We start from the raw sequence: 15,439 nt of genomic DNA on the forward strand, positions 1-15,439 counted from the left end.
AGGTGCACGAGGCCTCACCCAGATCCAGGGACACATGGTCTCACCCGGACCCAGGGACGCTTGGCCTCTCCCAGACCCAGGGCCACTTGGGCTCACCCGGGCCTAGGTGCACGAGGCCTCATCCGGATCCAGGGACGCATGGTCTCACCCGGACCCAGGGACGCTTGGCCTCTCCCAGACCCAGGGCCACTTGGGCTCACCCGGGCCTAGGTGCACGAGGCCTCATCCGGATCCAGGGACACATGGTCTCACCCGGACCCAGGGACGCTTGGCCTCTCCCAGACCCAGGGCAACTTGGGCTCACCCGGGCCTAGGTGCACGAGGCCTCACCCGGATCCAGGGACACATGGTCTCACCCGGACCCAGGGACGCTTGGCCTCTCCCAGACCCAGGGCCACTTGGGCTCACCCGGGCCTAGGTGCACGAGGCCTCATCCGGATCCAGGGACGCATGGTCTCACCCGGACCCAGGGACGCTTGGCCTCTCCCAGACCCAGGGGCACGTGGCCTCACCCGGGCCTAGGTGCACGAGGCCTCACCCGGATCCAGGGACACATGGTCTCACTCGGACCCAGGGACGCTTGGCCTCTCCCAGACCCAGGGCCACTTGGGCTCACCAGGGCCTAGGTGCACGCGGCCTCACCCGGATCCAGGGACACATGGTCTCGCCTGGACCCAGGGGTGTGTGGGCTCTCCCAGACCCAGGGGCGCTTGGCCTCGCCCGGGCACGGGATCGAGCGTCATCCGGGTCCAGGGGCACTTGGCCTCACCCGGACCCGGAGTCCGGCCTCACCTGGACCCAGGGGCATGTGGCCTCACCTAGACCCAGGGACGTGAGGCCTCACTTATACCCAGAGGCGTGTGAGCACACCCGAGCCCAGAGGCGCGCAACCCCGCCCGCACCCGGGTCTCAGCGGGGCCCCGTCTTCCCGATCCCAATTCCTGCCGGTCAATCCCCCCTCAGCAATTCCCCTGGCCATCCTTCCAGAGCTCCAGTATGGCTGCTGCAGAACTCGTTGGGCGGCGGCTCGGCGAAGCTCCGGTGCACCCGGTGCATGGCGGTGGGCCGGTCTGGCGTCGCTGCTTCGGCCCTTGGGTCTGCATCGGTGGCCGGTCGCCGAGCATGCGCACCTGGCCGCTTCCGGGGCGTTGAGATTCTTGACGGACTCAGAGGTCAGCAAGCACGGAGTCTCCCACCCCATGTCTCATAGGGGCTCGTCTGTCCATGCTTGGCTGCCAGTGGAGCCGTCCCCTCAGTCGGAGACCGCCGGGGGAACTGCGCCGAGCACGTTCCAGGCCGCTGTTGTATCGCCTGAGCCATAGTTCTTTTGTGTCGCCTGAGCCGTAGTTCTTAAAGTGTGGTCTTTGGGTCACCGGCATCAGCATCATCCCACATACCCCTCTTTTATTCTAGTTGTAGAGCATCTACTCAGCCAGCCCTATGGTGGTCTTGGATGGTGTCTGCTCTGCTCTCTTGTCGTAGTCTCAAAGTTGTTGTGGTAGGCAACAATCAGGCTTCCGCCCTATGCCTCCATCTTGGTCCTCCTTTGTATAGTTAAGTCTTGATTGTTGTTGGTGTCACTGGGGGGGGCTCTCTTTGTCTATAAAGGAAGAGTTGCTGTGCAGGAGACACGTTTATGGGCTGGGTCTTGGTGCAGCAAAGCTTTGGCGCTCACTGAATATTCCCGTTGAATGTGTCCCTTATGCACGTGGTTGAAATCTAGTGTCATCTCCCACAGACCACTAGATGCCCTCGTTTCTGGGTCTCCAATGGGGTGTAGATCAGCTACTGCCTTAGGCACTCAGCAAGGATTACAGCAAAAACTGTAGTTTCTTCCTCCTGTCTGAGTGGCCCTGGAGCAGTCCGACTAGAACAGCAGTTCATCTGGTCCGCTGCCAGAGGGCAGGCCACCCACATGCATAAGCCGTTGCTTGGGGCGCAGGTGTGCCTGCAAGACTTGCGGGGTAGGTCTTCAAAACGTGCGGGGCGGGTCCCAGGGCGGGGCGGGGTCTCAGGGCGCCAACAGGCCATGGTGCGGCGAGCCGCGATGGCTGTGAGTCTGGTCCTTCTGCCTTCCACGTATCTAAGTCCCCTCATTCCGCACTCCAGCGCAGCAAACACTGATTGCTGGGCGCACCTCCGCAAGAGTCCCGCCTCTCCCCGCAGGCATCTGGGTCTCCCGGGGTTCGCCAGAAGATGGATTTCAGGGTGATGGAGAGCTAATCTCCCTTAGGTTTGGAACAAAAGCCCCTTTCCCCCGCCACCAGCCAGACCCACGCACCTCCACACCTCATCCCCTCCGATTTCGCTGGGTGCGAGGCAACAGAACAGCCTTTAACCTCTGCCGCCATCTTTTTCAAACTTCTCAATTTGTACTTCTTAATCCCTTCATTTCAGTCAACTCTACTGAAGTCTAGCGCCGCCGGGAGGTGCACGGAGAGGGCGCCCGGGCCTCCGTCCGGTGTGCGGGGCGCGTGGCCCGCGGAACCAGGCGCGCGGGGGGCTGCGCGGCGGGGACGGGTGCTGGGATGCCGCCGGGCTCCGGGCGCCGCCGCTGCGGCGGCGTCCCCAGCGTCCCGGGCCGGGCGGCCTGCGGGGCGGCGGAGTTGCGAAAGTGAGTGAGTTTCCCAGGGTTTCGCCCGGAATGGGGTTCAGTGCAATCGGAGGCGGTGCTCAGCGCACTCCGGAGCCTTTATCTCCTTCCTGCCAGTGAACTCCGGCCAGGCCGTCAGCCGCCCCTTCCTCTCCGGTTCCATCCTCCCCGCAGGCGCGTGTGCTCGTGTCTCCGCCCGTTTCTCCATACCTCAGGCTTTTACGGCTTCCCCGACTGTCCCCGTGGCCTTCTCCTTCCCCCCAGCTGTGGGCATTTCAGTCCACCAACTTTCCTGTGGTTCTGGACGATGTCCGTTCTGACCTCTAGTTGTATTTTTGAAATTGTGCCCGGCTGCAGGTTACGTGTTTAACCTATGCCGCCATCTTGGTTTCTCTAAAATATATTTTTTAAGAAAGACATAAGCCATAAAAGAAATAATTGATAAGCTGGACTTCATTAAAATTAAAAACGTCTGCTCTGCAAATAAAACAAGCCACAGACTGAGAGAAAATATTTGCAAAAGACATAGCTGATAAAGAACTGCTATTCAAAATAAAACCAGAACTCTTAAAACTCAACAACAGCACTGCCCTCAGTGGATACAGCATTGGCCTGTGGACTAAAGGGTCCCAGGTTCGATTCCTGGTCAAGGGCACATGCCCGGGGTTGCGGGCTCAATGCCCAGTAGGGGGCACGCAGGAGACAGCCAATCAATGATTCTCTCTTATCATTGATGTTTCTATCTCTCTCTCCCTCTCCCTTCCTCTCTGAAATCAATCAAAATATATTTTTAAAAAACTCAACAAGAAAACAACAAATGCTGGCGAGAATGTGGAGAAAAGGGAACACTAGGTTCACTGTTGGTAGAAATGCAGACTGGTGCAGCCACAATGGAAAACAGTATGGAGTTGCCTCAAAAATTTAAAAATGGAACTTCCTTCCCTTGACCCAGTGATACCACTTCTGGGAAGATATCCTAAAAACCCCAAAATTCCAATCAGAAAGAATATTTGCACCCCTATGTTCATAGCAGCGTTATTTACAATAGTTAAGATTTGGAAACAGCCCAATTGCCCTCATTAGTAGATGGATGGGTAAAAAAAACTGTGGGACATTTATACAATAGAATACTATGCAGCTGTTAAAAAGAGGGATCTCTTACCCTTTGGGACAGCATGGGCAGACCTGGAAAATATTATGCTAAGTGAAATAAGCCAATCTGAGAAAGACAAATAAAACATGATCTCACTTATTTGTGGAATCTAATGAGCAGAATTAATTGACCAACAAAATAAGACCCAAAGCATGGAGGCATAGAACAGACTGATATACCTCGATGTGGGGTTGGGGGACAAGAATAGATAAACCAAAGAACTTATATACTTACAGGCATGGCCCATGGACACCAGCAATAGGGTGGTGAAGACACGGGGGGAGGGGAGAACTGGTAGGATGGAGGTAAAGGGTGGGAAAAGGGGAGATATCTGTAATATCACAATAAAAAATTTATTTAAAAAAAACATGAGCCAAAGATTTGAACAGGTATCTTAAAGATGTACAGATGGCAAATAAGCAAATAAAAAGATGCTCCACATCATATGTCATCAGAGAAATGTGAATTAACATGAGATACCACAACACACCTATTAAAATGGCCAAAATTCAGAAGACTGACAACACCAAATGCTGCAGAGGATGTGCAGCAATAGGAACCGTCTCTCATTCATTGGTGGTGGGAATGCATAACAGTACATTCAGCATGGAAGATAGTTTGGTGGTTTCTAAAACTAAACATACTATTATATAATCTAGTAATCACCCTCCTTAGTATTTACCCAAAGGAGCTAAAAGCTTATGTCCACACAAAAACCTGCATATGGGTTTTTATAGAAGCTCTATTCATAAATGTCCAAACTTGGAAGCAACCAAGACATCCTTCAGTAAGTAATGAGTAAATAAATTGTGGTACATCCAGACAATGGAATGTTATGCAGTGCTAAAAAACAAACAAGCTATCAAGCCATGAAAAGGCATGGAGGAACCTTAACTGCATATTACTAAGTATAAGAATCCAATCTGTAAAGAATCATACATACTGAATGATTCCAACTATTCAACATTCTGGAAATGGAAAACTATGAACAGTTAAAAGATCTGTGATTGCCAGTGGGGCGGAGTGGGGGGAGGAGGGATGAATAGACAAAACAGAGAGGATTTTTAGGGCAGTTAAACTATCTAATACATAAAAATCTAGAAAGATTTAGAGAAAATAAAATGAAAGATATGCCAGGTAAATATTGAACAGAAGAGCTGAAGTTGCTGCATGAATACTGGATACAGGCTTGAAGCCAAAACACAACTTATGAGATAAAATTAGTCATTGTAACATAACAAAAGGTTCCTTTCACTAAAGAGATAAGATGGTTCCCAATACTTATCCACATAATAGAACAGTGTGGGGGTTCAGAATGAGCCTCACCAAGATGTGTCTCAGTGGTATGCAGATTTTTGAGCTAAGGGCAATTGTAGCTTCAGGCTCAAGTGAAAATTCTGCCCCTTCCTTTAACTACCTAAAAAAAATTGAATTAGAGGCCTTGCCCATAATAAGACATTATCCTATATAATAAAAGGCTAATATGCAAATTGACCGAACAGCAGAACGACCGGTCGCTATGACATGCACTGACCACCAGGGGTCAGATGCTCAATGCAGGAGCTTTCCCCTGGTGGTCAGTGTGCTCCCACAGGGGGAGCGCCGCTCAGCCAGAAGCCGGGCTCATGGCTGATTAGCGCAGCAGTGGTGGTGGGAGCCTCTCCCACCTCCACAGCAGCGCTAAGGATGTCTGACTGATGGCTCCCAGACAGCAAGAGGGTGCAGTCCGGGCTGAGGGACCCCCCACTCCGAGTGCACGAATTTCGAGCACCGGGCCTCTATTTCATGCACCGGGCCTCTAGTCAATATATTAAAAGCCAAGCAACTGGAACAGTGGAACAACCAGAACAACCTGTGGCTATGACGTGCAGTGCAGCAGCCAACCAACCTGATCCAGGCTCCGATCGGCCCTCCCACCCCCAGCCGGCCCAGCCCCTGATCAACCCCCCCCCCATCCCCATTGGGGGCGGCTGGCCGGCCAACTGCCTGCGGCCCCTTCTCCCTGCCGGCCTGGGCCCAATGGGCCCCCATCGGGCGGGCTGGCCGGACCCCACCCATGCACGAATTCGTGCACCGGGCATCTAGTCCTAGAATAAAAGGCTAATATGCAAATTGTCCCCTCGACCTGGAGTTCAACCGGGAATTTGACCAGGGGGCAGGGCCAGCTGGCCAACTGCCCATGGCCCTTCCCCCTGGCCGGCCTGCAGCCCCTCCCCAGCCAGCCCCACCCCCAATTGGCCCCACCACCCCAGTCGGGGCGGGCCTGCCAGACCCTACCCATGCACAAATTCGTGCATTGGGCCTCTAGTAATAATGGATACACATCATCGTATATTTGTCCAAACCTATAGAATGTACAACACCACCGGTAAACACTAATGTAAATGATGGACTTTGGGTGATTATGATGTGTCAATGTAGGTTCATCAATTATAACCAGTATACTGCTCTGATGTAGAATGCTGCTATGGGGAAACAACATCCTTCACCAGATGGGTGATGGCTATGCAACTTGAGGGCTTGGAGTACAAAGGAAATTTTTGTGCCTTCCTTTTAATTTTGCTGTATGCCTAAAACTGACAAAAAAAACACACACACAAACAAACAAGTTGAAGGGAAACTATATGATGAATCAGGCTGGTAACATCTAAACCTAATGATCAGATCAATCAAAACACCAGTAAAAGTGAGCCTGAAAGACACTGTATGATATAATAGAAGTAAACAACCGTGCCTAAGAAAGTCTAGCCACCAGAAATAAAAACCCTGAATATACTAAATCCTCTATATCTACATACCAGTTCCTAAGAAACATAAGAAATAAACATATTAAATTATATGAAGATACAATCAAGTAAATCATAAGAAATCCTATGACACATTAACCAGTTTCTTTGACAAATCATTGGCATAGAAAAACAAAACACGAATTATTATAGATTAAGAGTAATTTAATGGTCCTATTAATCAAATGCAATAAGTGCACCTTGTTTGATCCTTATTCAAAAAACTGATTTGAAAAGATATATTTCAGTTCAGCCTGTGTAGCTCAGTGGTTGAGCATCTACCTATGAACCAGCAGGTCATAGTTTAATTCTAATCAGGGCATATGCTCCAGTTGCGGGCTTGATCCCCAGTGGGGGGGCCTGCAGAAGGGAACAGATCAATGATTCTCTCTCATCATTGTTTCTACCTTTCTCCCCCTCTTCATTCCTCTCTGAAATCAATCTATCTATATAAAAGCCTAAACGACCATCACAACCAAACGGATGACCGAACAGGCTGCAAGGGGCGACCAGGATGGCAAAAGGGTTAGTTAGGGGTGACCAAATGACTGAGCAGCAGGCTGCGTGGGGCGACCAGGCTGGCATGGGGGGGCGGGCAACCAGTTGGGGGCAACCAGACCTGCGGGGGTGGGAGAAGTTGGGGGTGATTAGGCCAGAAGGCAGAGGCTATTAGGGCTGATCAGGCCGCCAGGGGGACAGTTAGGGGCGACCAGGCCAGCGGGGGGAGGGCTTAGGGGCGATCAGGCTGGCAGGCAGAGGTGGTTAGGCGTGATCAGGCTGGCAGGGGGGGCAGTTAGGGGCGATCAGGCAGGCAGGCGAGTGGTTAGGAGACAGAGGTCCAGGATTGTGAGAGGGATGTTAGACTGCCAGTTTAGGCCCGATCCTGAGGATCGGGCCTAAACTGGCAGTCGGACATCCCCTGAGGCGTCCCGGATTGGAGAGGGTGCAGGCTGGGCTGAGGGGACCCTCCCCCTGCTCATGAATTTCATGCACCGGGCCTCTAGTCCTATCTAATAAAAGAGTAATATGCAAATTGACCATCACTCCAACACACAAGATGGCTGCCCCCATGTGGACACAAGATGGCCACCACAAGATGGCCAGCAGGGGAGGGCAGTTTGGAGGGACCCAGACCTGCAGGGGAAGGCAGTTGGCAGGGGGACCAGATCAGCAGGGGAGAGCAGTTAGGGGCGATGAGGCTGGCAGGGGAGGGCAGCTAGAGGTGACTGGATTGGCAGGGGAGGGCAGTTGGGGGGACCAGGCCAGCAGGGGAGGGTAGTTAGGGGTGACCAGGCCTGCAGGGGAGGGCAGTTAGGGGCAATCAGGCTGGCAGGGGAGCAGTTAGGCATCAATCAGGCTGGCAGGGGAGTGGCTAGGGGGTGATCAGGCTGGCAGGCAAAAGTGGTTAGGGGCAATTATGAAGGCAGGCAGGAGAGCAGTTGGGAGCCAGCAGTACTGGATTGTGAGAGGGCAGTCGGACATTCCTCGAGGGGTCCCAGATTAGAGAGGGTGCAGGCTGGGCTGAGGGACACACACCCCCTGCACGAATTTCGTGCACCGGGCCTCTAGTTTTATTTATAATATGCTTAGAAAATGTAGTATTATTGTAGGGTTATTGTCAATAGAAAATACTATAGTATTATTTAGAAATAATGATATTCTAGTCTTTAAAAAAAGTCTGAAGGGAATAGGCCACATGGTTAATTAACAGGAAGAACCTCTGGCTTCATACTCTTTACAGTGAGTCTGTTTTTAACTAAGCCAGTTAAGACATGATTTGGTTAATAGAATGATTTCTGCCAATATACTATACATATTTGCTTCATTAAAAATGCAGATGTACTGTTTGTTGTTTTGATTTTGTTTTTAATATTCCAGGTCTACAAAATTGAGTTCCTTTCTCAGGGTTCATTAAGATACTTTAGATCATTACAATATGAACATAATCATGGTACTATGATGTTAATGTTAAACTTTCCTGGGTGCAGGCTGGGCTGAGGGACACACCCCTTCCCCCCGTGCATGAATTTCATGCACCGGGCCTCTAGTATATATATAAAAGTGTAATATGCAAATCAACTGGATGGCGGAACGACCAGTCGCTATGATGCATACTGACCACTAGGGGGCAGATGCTCAACACAGGAGCTGCCCCCAACCTGCAGGCTCTGATCGCCCAATGGGGAACAGGGAACTGGGGGTGGGTGGCGACAGACATGGGCAGCGCCAGGCCAAGGTGGGTGGGAGCGAGTGGGGCCCCCGATTGCCCCGCCAGTCGCCCCACACACAGAGGGCAACCGGCGTCGGAGGCAGGGGGTGGGGCCAGCTGCTGGCAGGCAGGGAAGATTGGCCCTAATCTCAGGCCAGGCCTAGGCACCCTACCGGTGCACAAATTTCGTGTGCCAGGCCTCTAGTGAAAATTTATTAAAAAAGAAAAAGATATATTTCATATAATCAGGGACATCCAAACATAAACAGGGGAGTATATAATATTAAGACTTAATGCTAATTTATGTGAAATAATGGTATCATGAAAACTTACATTATAACAGTTTGCAATATAAAATGAATATTTGTAGAAGGAATAATATGATGCTTGAGATTCAATATGGAATTAGATGGGGAACAAGGTACAGATGAAAAAATAATATCAAACTATTAACATTTGTTGAAATTAGGTGAGATAGATCCTCAGGGGTTCATTACACAGTTCTCCCTGCTTTAATTTATATTTCAACATTCTCCTATTTTCTTTCAGTTTTACATTTATTTTATATCACATTTAATTCAATGTGAATTTTACCCATCTATGGAGTACTTTTGCTATCTCAAAAGAAATCTTTTACAGAATTTTTACAGCACATCATATACCAACTTATAATATTTTGACATATTATCAAATAGTAGTTAAGCCCTACCTAGCTGGTTTGGCTCAGTGAATAGAGCGCCGGCCTGCGGAATGAAGGGTCCCAGGTTTGATTCCGGTCAAGGGCACATGCCTGGGTTGCTGGCTCAATCCCCAGTAGGGGGCATGCAGGAGGCAGCCGATCAATGATTCTCTCTCATCATTGATGTTTCTCTCTCTCCCTATCCCTCTCCATTCCTCTCTGAAATCAATAAAAATATATATTTTTTAAAAAGTAGTTAAGTGTGCAGAAGGCAGCTGATCGATGTTTCTCTCTCATCGATGTTTCTGACTATCTCTCTCCCTTCCTCTCTGTAAAAAATCAATAAAATATATTTTTTTAAAAAGTAGTTAAGATAGTAATAGGTACAAAAAATATCTATAGTAGATAAACATCTTATTGCTGTAAATATAAGTGATTAAGGAACAAGAATATATTAACAAAATTTTAATCATCTCTAAGCCTCAAATGACATATCATCTAGATATTAGAACTTCTTTTTAATCAAAATCATGTGCCATCTCTTGCACATAAATGTCCAAATAGCATTTTTCATAACAGCCAAAACTTTCTGGATAACATCCAAATATTCATCAAATGGATAAACAAAACGTATCTGTCCATACTACAGAAGACTTCTTAGCAATAAAAAAGGAGCAAAGTACTGATAGATGTTACAACATGAATTAACCTCAAAAATATAAATGAATGATTCTAGTTAAATAAAATTTCTAGAAAGTACAAAATCATGCAGACAGAAAACAGATCACTGGTTACTTCAGCCTGAAGCTGTGTGTTGAAGTTAACTGCAAATGATCACAGGGAACTTTTTAGCATGATGGACTTGTACTAAGACTGAATGGTGGTGCTGGTGTACAACTAAACAAATTTACTGAAAAGCATCAAACTATATACTTAATGTGGGTTAATTTTATGGTATGTAAATGATGCCTTAAAAAAGGTGTAGAAAAACAAAAGATGAGGCCATCTGCTCTTCAAGGAACCTCAATTGTGATTACCACACAGTTTCTGCTAAAAGTTTATCAGAGAAGACTAATATTTCAGAGGACTAGGCTAAAGCACTGATTTTCAGTGTATTCCCAACCAGTGGTATCAGGATGGCCTGCGAACTTGCTAGAAATGCATAGTCTTTGGTCCCACCTCAACTTACTAAACCAGAAACACTGGGTACAGAGCCCTTTAATTTTTTTTTAATAAGCTTTACCAGTGACTCCGATACTTGCTGAAGTTTAGGAACTAGTGCACTAAGCGGTGTGCTATCTATTCTACTACGTAAGATTTTCCAAAATTTACTGTTACAAAATCAAATTAGTGCACAGCTGTATACCTGGACCATATGAAGCTTGCCCATAGTACTCATTGTCTTTATGGACAGGAATTGCTTTTATAAAAACAGAACATTATTTTATGCTGTTTATGTTCACCGAAGGCTGATAATTAAAATGCTACATGCCCTGGCTGGGGTGGCTCCATTGGTTAAGCGTCATCCCATGTAACGAGAAGTCTCTGGTTCAATTCCTGGTCAGGCCTCATGCTGGGGTTGCAGGCTCCATTCCTGGTAGGGTGTGTGCAGGAAGCAGCCAATTGGTGTTTCACTCTCACATCGATTTCTCTCTCTCTCTCCCCCTCTCCCTTCCTCTCTCTCTAAAGGAGAAAAAGAAAAAAATGCCACATGACAATTGCCACTTTATTTTTTTTAATAAATAAAATGCCACTGAAGCAGAACTCAGCAAAGTTTTTGCTTTTCCAGTCATAAAGTCTAGAAGAAAGAGTGCAGAGATAAAGTATTTTTTGAAGATATAATAGCCCAGACACATCACACTCTAAATCCTGAAAACTTAAGATAAATTCTTGAAAGCAACTGGAGAAAAATAACTATGTATCAATAAGATTGATAACAGAAAGTAAGGAAAATTTCCAATCACTTAAAAATTAAATAATATATTTGTAAATAATCCATGGATCAAAGAGGATTTTCAAGAGAAATTAGAATATTTTGAAGAAAAGGAAAATTTAAATATAACATATCAAGTTTGTAAAATGCAGTTAAAACAGTGCTTAAAGAAAAATATGTATGATTAAATACCTCAATAGAAAAGTCTCATATCAAAAATATAAATTTCCTTCTTCATATCAAAATTGGTGTAATACACCTAAACAATGCTTAAAATGTATAGTATTAATTGCTTATAATAGGAAAGAAGTTCTCAAATCAATTATCTAAGCTTCTGCCTTAAGAAACTAGAAAAGGAGTAGCAAAATAAACCCAAACCAAGCAGAAAGAAATATTAAAGATTAGAGCTGAAAATAACTACGAAAAATAAAGTATAGATCAATGAAAATAAAAGATTCCTTTAAATATATATATCAAATGCAAAAATTTAAGTCTCAATATGATCAAGCCTTTGTAGCAAAATAATACTTATAAAAAATTCAGTAGAAAACAGGTTAAATGAACCCATTAGGATGAAATCTGTAAAATCCAGAATGTGAAAAAAATTCTACAGTATAAACATACCCATTTCTTCAACAATAAACTGCAAAAAAAAAACAATAATAGGAACCTATAGACTAAAAGAGCCATATCAACCTATTGCATTGTTTGGAACTTATATGGATACTGATTTTTTTTAAACATGATGAATGAGGAAATTTGAAAACTAAGTATTCTATATTAAGAAATCACTGTTAATTTTAGCCCTAGCCAGTTTGGCTCAGTGGATAGAGCGTCGGCCTGCAGTCCTGGGTTCGATTCCGGCCAAGGGCACATGCCCAGGTTATGGGCTCCATCCCCAGCAGGGGGTGTGCAGGAGAAAGCCAATCAATGATTCTCTCTCATCACTGATGTTTCTATCTCTCCTTCCCTCTTCCTTCCTCTCTGAAATCAATAAAAAATTTATTATAAAAAAAAGAAATTACTGTTAATTTTAGATGTGATAATAGTGTTGCTTATGTTAAAAGAGATATTCCTTACATATATATTTTTAAAATATATTTTATTGATTTTTTACAGAGAGGAAGGGAGAGGGAGAGGGACAGAGAGTAAGAAACATCAATGAGAGAGAAACATTGATTCAGCTGCCTTCTGCACACTCCCTACTTGGGTTGTGCCCACAACCAAGGTACATGCCCTTGACTAGAATCGAACCTGGGACCCTTCAGTCCGCAGGCTGACTATCCACTGAGTCAAACTGGTTAGGGCTGTGGTCGGCAAACTGCGGCTCACGAGCCACATGCGGCTCTTTGGCCCTTTGAGTGTGGCTCTTCCACAAAATACCACGGCCTGGGCGAGTCTATTTTGAAGAAGTGGCGTTAGAAGAAGTTTAAAAAATTTGGCTCTCAAAAGAAATTTCAATCATTGTACTGTTGATATTTGGCTCTGTTGACTAATGAGTTTGCTGACCACTGGGTTAGAGCTATTCCTTATATTTTTAAAGACACATACAGAAATGTTTAGAAATGAAAAAATATGAATAATATGATTGGGATTTTGCTTTTTAAAAATCAAGTGTCAGGTGGAGTTGAGATGAAACAAAATGGGCAATGGTCTAACAAAGTAACTAGTAGTTAGGTAATAAGTACATGGGGGCTTCATTAGATAATTTGCTCTATTTTTGTATAGGTTTTTTAAGTTTGCCAAATTAAAAGTTTTTCTTTAACCTGACTTCAAGAAAAGACTATAACAAAAATACTTACACTTGCCTGAAAAAGTCAGATTAATTTTATGATTATTCCAAATGTATTTAGATTTCCATACAAAGCTAAGATCTTAAAAGAATGAGCTAGTGGGGTATTTTTTAAAATCAGCAAGTCAGTGAAAATTTTTCTAAGTTTTGAGAAGAAAAACATTCCCACAATCTCAAAATCAAAAAAGACACATAGAGGACCAACCGATTCTACCTACTTTAAAAAAATAAGCAACCAGGTTTGAGACAATCTGGTGTTAGATAACTCTAGGTCACCTTTGTAATTACCTGCCTATTCACCAAGAGTAAAATGGGATTCAAACTCTGCCCGTTTACTACAAGGCTATCTTACCAATCTTAAAATCTGTATTTTTAGGTCTCTAAAATGTTTTGAAGTTCACCAAAAGGTAAATAAAAAGTTGAGTTTTAAAATTCTAGCCTTTTACCAGGTATCTAAATGTTTTCATAAATAAAGGAGCAAACTTTAAAAATAATTTAGAACTGCTTTAATAGCATTCAGACACTTACACAAAAGCAGATTTACATACCTTGCCTGGACTTCGAAGGTGCTACAGGAACTTCTTGGTTTGGCTCAAAAGGAAGTTCAGGTGTTAGGTTTTCAAACTGCTCTTTACTAATGAGATTTAGCTTCTTAAAGTTCTCAACTTCTTGCTGAAGTAGAATGGAGGAATCTAATTACTAAACTGGCTAACAGCATAACTAACAGACAATAATTGATACCAACCTCAAAAATTGAGTTTTTAAAATAGGGATTAATTGCAACAGAATAAAAAAGATGTTCTAATAAAGAATCTAACGTTCTACTTAATTATAATTAATATTCAGAGTCTAAAGAGACATAGAGAACCCTGAAATATTATAAATACTTTATAATTAAAACAGAGCATTCATTCTAATTAAATTTGCTGAGCATTTACACACTAGATTACTAGGGTATTATAGAGGTTACTAAATAATCTATATATAAAAGGCTAAGTGTCCGTCCATCCGACTGGTAGCTATGATGCACACTGACTACCAGGGGACAGACGCTCAATGCAGGAGCTGCCATGATGCACACTGGCCATTTAAAAATAAATGGCACCACGGACTTGGCACCGACAAACCACACTTGGCTTCTCCAAAGTGGGACACAAGCCCCGCCACCTCCCGGAGCAACACCCACCAAATTGCAGCCAATGCTGCCGAGACCCCATGGCACAAAATGCGGCCCACAGCCCAGCCCAGCCTGGAAACGGTCACTATTGGTGCCAGGTAATGATGTCAGGTAGCAACACCCGGCTTCCTCTCCCTAGTGACTAGCCTCCTTGGAGTTTTTTCAGCCCAGGAACACAACTTGCTTTATAGCCAGGTGCAAACGTTTTACAATTTAACCAAATGTTTGTGAAGCGTTTTCACGTGCCTCAGCTCATTTGATCCTCACAGAAGTCCTGGAGTAGGTAGATAGGAAACTTGGTAGAATCCTATTTTCTTTTCATTAGCCGGAAAATGGAGATTTAGAAAGTTTAGAAACTTGACCCGACTGAAAAGAAATGGTGGAACTTGAAAATGACTTCAGGTTTTCTCACTGCGCAGAATATAGTCAAACACTGCTACAGTTAAATATTTTACCCTTTGTTCTCCCTGCGTGATCTACAATAATAATCTGCTTCATGTTGATATTTACTGCTGTGTTGCTGACAATTACCTGAAAGAGAAGTTGGGGTGCTTCATTGGGCTGGAAAAAGTTTAGCTAAATCAGAAAGCAGGTCTAATTAAGCAAGTTTATTCTATACATATAAAAGGCTAAGTTGACTCATGCATGTGCAATACATATAAAGCTCTTGCTGGCGCCAATCGCATGCGTGTGTTTCGATCTGTCATTGTCGATCGTGAATTTGGTTGACATTTCTATTATAGAGAAAGGACGAATAGCAATATTAAAATATTTCTAATTAATTTCCTTGCAATGTGCACAAATCCGTGCACCAGGACACTACTGTAATATACATTCCCTACCCTTAAGAAATTTACAAGTTAGATAGAAAGAAGGAAATGTACCCATAAAAACTAATATTAGGCAGTACATAAAAAGGGATGGGACAAAAGCAGCTCTCTTTTTTATTATTAATTAATTTGTTGTTAATCCTCACTTGAGGATATTTTTCCTTTGATTTTTAGAGAGTGTGAAAGGAAGGGAGAGAAACAGAGAGAGGGAAACATCTGTATAAAAGAGACACATCGAATGATTGCCTAATGCCAGAGCCTACAACCGAGGTACATGCCCTTGACAG

At 44.9% G+C, this 15,439-nt stretch overlaps 1 protein-coding gene across 14 annotated transcripts in view; it reads right to left on the reverse strand.

Moving 5' to 3' along the window:
* LARP1B (La ribonucleoprotein 1B) overlaps positions 1–15,439 on the reverse strand; it is a 135,141-nt gene that overhangs the window by 60,168 nt on the left and 59,534 nt on the right. For 11 of the 14 annotated variants that reach the window (XR_008556370.1, XM_054717741.1, XM_054717738.1 and 8 more), the window contains one exon: positions 13,694–13,817. The exons of 1 other annotated variant lie outside the window; for it this stretch is intronic. Coding sequence is in view for 12 of the 13 variants with exons in the window: in XM_054717741.1 (XP_054573716.1) it covers positions 13,694–13,817 (124 nt within the window). In the remaining variant the exon portion in view is untranslated. Of the gene's footprint in view, positions 1–13,693; positions 13,818–14,663; positions 14,689–14,777; positions 14,854–14,934; positions 15,057–15,439 lie in introns of those variants that run through there. 2 more of the 14 variants (XM_054717748.1, XM_054717746.1) reach the window with 2 other exon arrangements.

This window comes from Eptesicus fuscus, chromosome 6 (genome assembly GCF_027574615.1).
Source record: "Eptesicus fuscus isolate TK198812 chromosome 6, DD_ASM_mEF_20220401, whole genome shotgun sequence".
NCBI classification, from domain to species: domain Eukaryota; kingdom Metazoa; phylum Chordata; class Mammalia; order Chiroptera; family Vespertilionidae; genus Eptesicus; species Eptesicus fuscus.